The sequence below is a fragment of the Alternaria novae-zelandiae genome (assembly GCF_023758075.1).
Source record: "Alternaria novae-zelandiae strain BMP 2774 chromosome Unknown scaffold_27, whole genome shotgun sequence".
Classification (NCBI taxonomy): Eukaryota; Fungi; Ascomycota; class Dothideomycetes; order Pleosporales; family Pleosporaceae; genus Alternaria; species Alternaria novae-zelandiae.
In genome coordinates this window covers 401,246-410,808 of record NW_026056987.1, presented here as the reverse complement: position 1 = coordinate 410,808, position 9,563 = coordinate 401,246, and the positions used below count along the sequence as shown (strand labels likewise).

The 9,563-nt window shown below is 47.8% G+C and overlaps 4 protein-coding genes across 4 annotated transcripts; 3 read left to right on the top strand and 1 right to left on the bottom strand.

The window, feature by feature from the left end:
• Positions 1-1,990: 1,990 nt before the first annotated feature.
• J4E88_010005 (uncharacterized protein) lies at positions 1,991-2,937 on the top strand (the record flags this gene model as incomplete). The annotated part of the gene is made up of 3 exons (XM_049403602.1): positions 1,991-2,348; positions 2,403-2,559; positions 2,613-2,937. 3 exons carry the CDS (start codon positions 1,991-1,993, stop codon positions 2,935-2,937), a joined length of 840 nt encoding a protein of 279 aa, XP_049250764.1.
• An 839-nt stretch (positions 2,938-3,776) lies between these two features.
• Positions 3,777-5,732, top strand: J4E88_010004 (uncharacterized protein; the record flags this gene model as incomplete). Its single annotated transcript, XM_049403601.1, has 1 exon — positions 3,777-5,732. One exon carries the CDS (start codon positions 3,777-3,779, stop codon positions 5,730-5,732), a length of 1,956 nt encoding a protein of 651 aa, XP_049250763.1.
• Positions 5,733-6,473: 741 nt separating this feature from the next.
• J4E88_010003 (uncharacterized protein) lies at positions 6,474-7,463 on the top strand (the record flags this gene model as incomplete). The annotated part of the gene is made up of 1 exon (XM_049403600.1): positions 6,474-7,463. The coding sequence occupies one exon, from the start codon at positions 6,474-6,476 to the stop codon at positions 7,461-7,463; it is 990 nt and encodes a 329-aa protein (XP_049250762.1).
• Positions 7,464-7,727: 264 nt separating this feature from the next.
• On the bottom strand, positions 7,728-9,446 carry J4E88_010002 (uncharacterized protein; the record flags this gene model as incomplete). The annotated part of the gene is made up of 1 exon (XM_049403599.1): positions 7,728-9,446. One exon carries the CDS (start codon positions 9,444-9,446, stop codon positions 7,728-7,730), a length of 1,719 nt encoding a protein of 572 aa, XP_049250761.1.
• Positions 9,447-9,563: the final 117 nt, after the last annotated feature.

Here is a 9,563-nt window from a genome sequence, read left to right as displayed (position 1 = left end):
ACGCAATTATATAAAGCTAGTACTTATAGTACTAGTTAATAGTTTAGATAGCTATTAGTATTATATTATAAATATAAAGTAGTTAGAATATTATAATTACGCGTATAGTAAATATTATATTAGTAGTAGTATAGATATAAGTATTATAAGTTATAGATCTAGGCTTATATTAGAGATCTTTTAAGTTTACCTTTAGAGTCTAATATAGTAACGTATTATTATGTAATTACGTAATTTTAAAAAATACTTTATAGACTCTATTTTTTAGACCTAAAGAGGTAATATAGTAATATAGTATTTAGTATTAGATATAAGTAACTTATATTATTTATCTTTTAAATTCTAAATATTATTATTATATAAGTATAAAGAAAAAAAAAGTACACTTTTACTAAAATTTTAGTTTGTATATTCTAACTATAAAGCTTTAAAATATATTACTATTTTAGTTATAGGCTAATAAGTATAGATAATTATATTAAATTTTTATTATAAGGTATTTAGTATTAGAAAAGCTTCTTAGCTAGTTTAAAAGATTTAGAAGCTTTAGCTACTTTAGAGATAGTAGTACTAAAGCTTTAAACTTTAGCTTACTTAATACTATACTTTTAAAAGTAAGTAAAAAATTTAACTAAATATTTATTATAGTACTAGTAATAGTTCTTATCTTTTTAAAATTAGTAGCTATTTAAGCTATAAGTAAAATCTAAAGTAATTCTAGATAGAATTAAAACGCTCTACTTATCTAGACTTTACTAGAGAAGTATTAACTAGATTCTTTTAAGATATAACTATTATATAGATCTTAAAGCCTACGCTAGTTATATTATAATACTATATCTTATACTACGCGCTTTATTATATTACTTCTATTTAATTATTTTACTTCTATTTAAAGTTTTAGAGAGTAGTTTAATATAATATATTATATTAGCTTACTACTATAGCGCGTAGCTATATAACATTTTAAAGTTTCTTACTTTACTTATAGTAGTAAGCTAATATAATATATTATATTAACTTACTACTATAGCTAAAATACTAACCTCTATAATTACTATAATTATATTTTATAGCTAATTAGATAGCTACTTCTAATTTACTAATTAGTATATCTACTTTTATTTAGTATAAGTTAAGTATATATAGCTCTATAAGTAGAGTAATTACTACTTAAGATTTAGATTTCTACTTAATAATTAGTTTATAGATATTCTTATCTAAAGTAAAACTTTTTAATTTTTTATACTAGTTAAACTATTAAAGAACTTAATACTAATATTTAAAAGTTCTTATACTACTTTAATTTTATTATTAATATTAATTTAAGCTAATTTATTACTATAGATACACTAGAGGTCTACGCTATTTATATCTATACCTTTATATATAGACTAAAAGTCTAGAATAGCTATAATTTAGAGATTAGAATGTAAAAACAACAATTATAGTCTACTTGAAAAAGAAGTAAGCTACATGCTACGACGCGGTCTTAAACTACCTCGGTGACACGGCGTTGAGCGTGATGTCATGAGCGGTCCGTTACCTCTTCTCTGCCTAGCGCCCCGTTGCCGAGTCCGCGGAACGTAATGCTTCGCACCACTTGACAAGGCTTGGTCTGCCGCTTTGCCTACCGTCCACCAACCAGCGCAACCCAGGCTTTCGGATCGCAGCGCCCATCGTACAACGACCCGTCTTCTGCTTAGCCGTTGCAGCAAATGTGGAGTCGTATGCGGAGAAATCTGGGGATACACTGCCTGAGACGGGCGACATGCCTCGGTTTGTTCGAGACATGACGACGACAGGGTGTGAGATCTGAGCCGTGTGCCGTCTCTCGTCAATCACAGCCATCTTTGTGTTGCGATATAGCTATCATGCCGTGGCCCAGGAAGACATCATCTCCAATCTGCTCTCACAGCCAACTTTCGTCTTGCCCAGGTGCCCTGCGTCAACAACTTAACGACATCCACACAAAGAGCCACCTTCCATCATGTCAGAAACGGCAAAGATAGACCACGAGATGACTGAGCATAACGGTGTGAACATCGCAAGCAATGGTGCGCCGTTGAGTCGCCAGGTCACAGTCGCTCTCTCGCCCGAGCAGTATGAGCGTCTCTTCTTCCAGCCATCCGCACCCCGTCGTGGAGATCTCGCAAAGCGGTTCGCCAATCCAACATTGCTTGGGCTCATCGGATTCCTGGTTCCATACACTTCAACTATACTCATTTTGTGCGGGTTCCAAGGAGCCGTCGCGCCGCAGAGCTTGGTCGGCATCAGCGCCGACTACTACTTTTTTGGAGCGTTAGCCATGAATCTCGCTGGCATCGCCGAGTTTATCCTGGGTAACAGTACGGTTTGCCTTTGTCTATAGGTGCCCTACTATTGGTACTGACTTCTTGCAGCTTTTCCCTTCGCGGTCTTCATCATCTATGGTAGCCATTGGGGCAGTTTGGCATACCAACAAGACCCCATACACCAAACGACCTCCGCCTTCGGTGAGCTCGGAGGTGCAGAGGGGGCAGCCTATAATGCGTCTCAAGGCTTCCATAACGTTTCCATGTGAGTAACCCCGACTCTTGTATGCTGGAATGCAGTCTTTAATGAATGTGCAGGGTGCTCGCCAGCTTCGTCTTCTTGATCGGTACCCTTCGCGTCAACCTCTTCTTCACGTTCACATTCTTCGGACTCGTCATGCTATTCGGCTTCATCGCTGCCGCGGACTTTTCCATCGCTTCCGCCACGACTGAAGCCGATATTGAACATATCAATACGTTGTTGCGATGCGCAGGAGGATTCGGGTTTCTAGGCTTGATCTCCGGCTGGTACCTCGCCATTCTTACCGCTTGCGAAGCCGTGGGAATCCCATGCCCGCTGCCCGTCTTCGATTTGAGCACCAAGGTTTTCCCGGATAAGTCCAAGAACAGCCAAGCTAGTTAAAGCAATGGTTAAATGGCTTACAGCCGTCCTGTGTGGGACGCGGGAAGGAGCCACTTTGCTAGCTAGCTACGCGTCGCGTTTTTTACGTACCGCGAAATGACCAGTCGCTTGAAGTTTACCGAGGTATTACCGCTGCTGCAAATCCATGCGAAGTGATGTGATATGACATGCGCGTTATGTTCCGTTGAGGCCGGTGGCTGAATGTCGTTTATTATCGCGGGTCGATCGAGAGACAGCATCATGCAGATCCGGGGCTCGTGTACGCCAGCACGCGGGGTAGCACGGTCAACCCTCACTATGGCTTCACGGGAGAGTAAAGTAGCGCGTCTTTGGGTTCCTGTCCGGATCAATTCCCATCCTTGGCTGCATGGTGGTCTTGGGCATCTCGAGTCGTGAAAGTAATAAAGAGTCGGCTGCCTCAACGTGACGGCTGTTGGCAGTCTAGCAGCGGTAGTGTACACATCGTAGCCAAGATGTATTCCGCCTCATCTCTCATTCTTCTTGGCGCCACCTTGGTGTCGACCACCTACGCGATCGGTCCTGATTGTGTCAATGGTCCGTTGAGAGACAACAAGATCTGCGATGTCAATGCCGCACCCACCGAACGGGCAATGGCCCTCGTTGCGGCTATGGAAAACGAGGAGAAGCTCGACAACTTGATGAGGCAGGCATTCATTGCGATCTCCTCATTCTATTAGACTAATTTTCGCAGTAAATCGAGGGGTGTAGCGCGACTGGGCCTTCCTGCCTACAACTGGTGGGGTGAGGCATTGCACGGTGTAGCAGGAGCACCGGGAATCAACTTCACCGAGCCATTCACGAACGCCACCTCTTTCCCCATGCCATTGCTCATGTCGGCTGCTTTTGACGATGATCTCATCTTCAAGATCGCCAACATCATCGGGAATGAGGCGCGTGCCTTTGGCAATGGAGGTGTGGCCCCTGTAGATTACTGGACTCCAGACATCAACCCATTCCGCGATCCTCGCTGGGGTCGGGGTTCAGAGACGCCAGGCGAAGACATTCTGCGCATCAAGGGCTACACAAAGAGTCTGCTCGCTGGACTAGAGGGCGACCAAGCTCAGAGGAAGATCATCGCGACATGCAAGCACTACGTTGGCTACGACATGGAGGCTTGGGGCGGCGTCGATCGCCACAACTTTGACGCCAAGATCACTATGCAGGATCTGGCCGAGTACTATATGCCGCCTTTCCAGCAATGCGCGCGAAACTCCAAAGTTGGTTCGTTCATGTGCTCGTATAACGCTGTCAACGGCGTCCCTACATGCGCCGATACGTACGTCCTGCAAACCATCTTGCGCGACCACTGGAACTGGACAGAAAGCAACAACTACATCACTAGTGACTGCGAGGCCGTTGCTGATATTTCTGAGAACCACAACTACACAGATACACTCGCAGAAGGTACAGCAGTCGCCTTCATCGCCGGCATGGACAACAGCTGCGAGTACGAAGGATCTTCAGATATCCCTGGAGCTTGGAGTCAAGGACTCTTGAACGTCACCGTTATTGACAGGGCTCTCACGCGACAGTACGAGGGTCTCGTTCGTGCTGGCTACTTTGATGGAGCTGGCGCTGTATACGCAGACCTCGGCATCGATGATGTGAACACGCCGGAGGCACAGCAGCTTTCTCTCCAAGTCGCATCGGAGGGTCTGGTCATGCTGAAGAACGATCATACCCTTCCACTCTCCCTCTCCAATGGATCTAATGTCGCCATGATCGGATTCTGGGCTAATGACTCGTCGAAGTTATCCGGTATCTATAGCGGCCCTGCTCCTTACCTGCGCACTCCCGTATGGGCCGGTGAACAGCTCGGCTTGAATATGTCTATTGCCACTGGTCCTGTTCTGCAGAACTCTAGTGCCCGCGATAACTGGACAACGAATGCGCTCAATGCGGCAGAAGGATCTGACTACATCATCTACTTCGGTGGTCTGGACACTTCCGCAGCGGCAGAAGGCTTCGACCGTACCGACATTAGCTGGCCTAGTGCGCAAGTCGAACTCATCATCAAGCTTGCTCAGCTTGGAAAACCGCTTGTGGTCGTTGTTTTGGGCGACATGGTCGACAATTCTCCCCTACTGTCGATGGAAGGCGTCAACTCCGTCATCTGGGCTAATTGGCCCGGTCAAGATGGTGGATTGGCCGTCATGGATGTCATCACTGGCGCGCATGCCGTCGCTGGTCGTCTGCCAATCACGCAATACCCCGCAAGCTACACCAATCTCTCGATGCTGAACATGAACCTTCGTCCTGGTGCCATCAGTCCAGGTCGCACCTACCGCTGGTACAACCAATCGGTACAGCCCTTCGGGTTTGGCTTGCACTACACCACCTTTGCTGCGAATTTCACCAGCAGCGAAGGGCTCACCTACAACATCCAGGATATCATGAGCGATTGTTCGCAGATGTATCCTGATCTGTGCGACGTTGCGCCACTGGAGATTGGCGTGACCAATAAGGGTAATGTGACTTCCGATTTCGTCGCCCTAGCTTTCATCAAGGGCGAGGCCGGACCAAAGCCATACCCGCTCAAGACACTGGTCTCATACGCGCGATTGAGGGACATTACTGGTGGTCAGACGAAGATGGCATCACTCCCTCTCACGCTTGGGACGCTGGCGCGGGTCGATCAGATGGGCAACACGGTCGTGTATCCAGGGGAGTACACACTGCTTCTTGACGAGCCCACGCAGGCGGAGCTGAAGCTCACGATAACGGGTGAAGAAACCGTGCTGGACAAGTGGCCTCAGCCGCCGGCCTCTTCGTAGGTGATGAGAGTGACACCGCTATTGTGTTAGATGAATGTCAAACATCTTTGCAGCCTCGCGTATTGCCGCTTCCTTCTGTGTGTGATGATCTTGGTTTTCTTTGACCGCCATAGACTTTTCTTTGCTCAAGATCTGTTAACAATCGAAAGCGTGCAATAACTGCTAACGCAGCAAAGGCGTTGTTCGAGTCTTGAATGGTTGCCGAGAGAAACGAATGTAGAGTTTTTACCCAAGCAGAAAGTTGTTTGCACCTAGGTAGAAAGTAGTGTAGTTTACACCTAAGCATAAAGGTTTATACCAAGGTAAAAAGTAGTTCTTGCCTAAGATATAGTTTATACTTAGGTAAAAAGGATTATACCTAAGCAGAAAGGTTAACACCTAAGTAAAAAGGTTTATACCTAAGTAAATAGGTTTATACCTAAGTAAATAGGTTTATACCTAAGTAAAAAGGTTTATACCTAGGTAAAAAGTTGTTTTTACTTAGGTGAAAACGTTTGTACCTGGGCAGAAACTGCGCAGAGGCACAGATCGTCTACTGCGCCGCTCATGCAGAGTCATGCTTGACAAACGGCGCGTGCGGTATGTGCCTCTTGACTGCATACAGTCACATGATTTGGTGGCGTAGCTATCGTGACGCAGAACCCTGCAAGATCTCGCTGATGTTGCAACACCATCCTCTCGAACGACTATCTTATATCGCGATCCAAAATCGACGTCTCAGGGCATTCGCAATATCAAATCATGATGCAAACAGCCACCCCACTCCGAGTGCCCATGGACAAGTCTACCATGGACAGCCAAGTCAACGATGGAGACTTCAAAGTCGACGATAACGTTCTCGCAAAGTTTCCACAGGGGACCAAGGTCATCTCTGCGCACCGCTTTGGAGTATCATCCTGGACTGTCACCGCACGGCTACATCTTCTATTGCCCGACGGTACCGAAGAACGCTACTTCCTGAAGTCGGCTTCAGAGGCTCATGGTCGCACCTTGATGGAAGGCGAGTTCAACGCGATGTCTGAGCTGTACAAGTGGGCGTCGTATCTCGTGCCTAAGCCGCACTCGTGGGGACGATACCGAGATGACGAACCGGAGGCGTACTTCTTCCTTTCACAGTACATCGACATGAGCGACCAAATGCCTGATCCCGATCAGCTGTGCGAGAAGTTGGCCCGTCTCCATCGCGAAAGCACCTCACCTACTGGTCAATACGGATTCCACGTAACGACATGTCAGGGTCGTGCGACGCAATGTGTAGCCTGGGAGAAGGACTGGACGACGTTTTTCATCAAACTCCTGCAACATGTCATCGATGTCGACTTCGAGTTGAACGGAGCTTGGGATGAGCTCGACAAGACCGAGAAGCGGCTCATTCACTTTGTGATTCCGAGACTGCTTGGAGTCCTAACAACGGAAGGTCGTAAGATCAAGCCAAGCTTGATTCACGGTGATCTCTGGGAAGGCAACATCGGTACAGCAATTGACGGTGGTAACGTGTATTTGTTCGACTCTGCTGCGTTCTACGCCCACAGCGAGCTAGAAGTGGCGGATTGGAGACCTTACTACAACAAAATCAGCAACAAGGTATACTTAGAAACCTATCTGAAGTACCAAGAGCCTAGCGAACCGAAGGAGGAGTGGGATGATCGGAATCGACTCTACAGTATCTACTGGAATGTGATCTACTCCGTCAACCACATTGCCCAGGGTAAAGCCATTCGCCAAGTGTGAGTCGAGCAGGAAGCGATAAGGCATAGCTAACATCCGAAAAGCGCCTACAACGATATGGTCTTTCTCATCGACAGATACGCGCCTTTTCCAGAAGGCGAGAGACCTCCGACACTACAAGAGGCTGAGATGGCTTCTCTATCATCTGAGCGGGATCATACTGTGTAGGGCGAGCTGCTTGGTGTGAGTGGTTTGGAAGCTAGCATAGAGAAATTGTATTAAAAGCTGCTCTCATACAAAATTATCCGGAAGCTTATTAGTGACGCTTCAGTTTCCAGCCTTGGTCTCCATCGATGTGAGTGGCCCAGAGACCAGGAAGTTGTTCTGATGTACGCGACCGTTGCGTATTTGTCTCCAATGCATGCCCTTCCATCGTAGCAAAGCGACGCACAATGCCGAAATCATGCCACTCCATAGGCCTAGAGCCGTAAAGTACCATCCTCTACCAGCTGCGTTCAGCAATGGTTGTAAGACCGCAACTCCCGTCGCAGCCATGGCGCAGCGTGTAATGCTCGTAGCAGCTGCGGCGGTGCTTGGACTTTGAGGGAAAGAATCCACTAGCAAGGTGCTGAATGTCGTGTAGCCGTAGCAACCCCAGAAGCCTTGCAAAAATTGTAAGATCAATGGTACAGCCGGGTGGGCGTGATATTGGACAGTCCATCCATAGCCGATCATGGTCGCTGTTGATATCATTAGCATGGCGTAGCAGTATCTTGTCCTCGCACGCTCGATTGGAAACTTCATAAGGTCATCACCAGATACCTTATCGATGGTCCAGTCGATGCTGCGAGCAACGGCACGGTAATTGTAATCCATCATCTTTCCGGTGAAATAGGCCCCGGCGATGGTGCCAATGCCACGCGGCAGATACGACAGGCCAATGTAAAGCTCATTCCAATGGTAAATGTCTTTGTAGATGTCTGGGCCCGCTGCAACGAAGGAGTAGTCCACTGTGTAGAACGATCCGTGAACCCATAAAGTGAGGAAGGTGTCCCTATAGAAGATGATGCGAAAGCAGGCGAGCAAGTTAGACAGTCCGTACTTCCGCTTAGTCGTCTGGCATGGAGCTGCCGCTGATGACACTGGAGTCGAACCTCTTTCATTCAGTCTCTTTGCTGCTTTTACCTTCATCCGTTCTCGTAAAAGGCCTACCCAGCTGTACTGCCACCACTTGTATCCAGACTTGTCACTGCCACCGCCGACCGTGTTGCGAGCCGTCTCGGGGAGGAGCGCGCCCACACCGACGAGCAAGACTCCGCCGACAATAAATAGGGCCCAGAATACCCAGTTGATGTTTCCACTCGTGTGTGCCACTACGCCTCCTACGACTGGACCTACACAAGTGCCCAGATTCATAGCCATGCTGATTGGGCCTAGCATCTGTCCTCGTTCGCTCGGTACACAGACATCTGCAACGACACCGAAGCTGATGGCATACGCTGCGCTTGCTCCAAGACTCTGTATCGCACGCAGAATTAAGAGGACGGCATAGTTGCGCTTGTTGAGAGCTAGTCCCAAGTCGCCGATGACGTACAGGGCCAGAGTGGCCAGGAAGTAGGGTCGCCGGCCATGAACATCAGACAGTGGTCCGAATATGACTGGCGAAATAGCCTGGAAGATGATGTAGAGGGTTATTGTAAGATTGATAGCCTGCGCTGTAGTACTGAACTGTGTGCGCAGCAGAGGAAGAAGGGGCAAGTAGATGGTCGCGGTCAAGGGTGACGTGATAGCTGCCAACCCAAGAAGCGGCCGTAGTCGCCGCCGCTGCGACTGCGTGAAGGATGTGTATTCGAGCGGGCTTGGTGCAGGCGCGTCGTCGCACCTGGATTCTTCAGCATCTTTACCCAGTTCCGCATCGCCGAGTCGCGTTGGGGGTGAGGCAGTAATCTCTCCGGACATGGCGCCGAGCTGGTGCTTGGGCGAGGCTGGTCGCGCGAAGTCTGGCGGGGTAAGGCTTCCGACTGGCGCCTTCCGGCTCGCGGCCATCGCTCGTCACGCGTCCGCCGGCAAACCTCCACCTTCTCCTCACCCAACCCCAGAATACAGACATCCCATCCCTGTACGCGCATCTCGTACAGCTGTCGATCACTCCCTTGAGCTGGT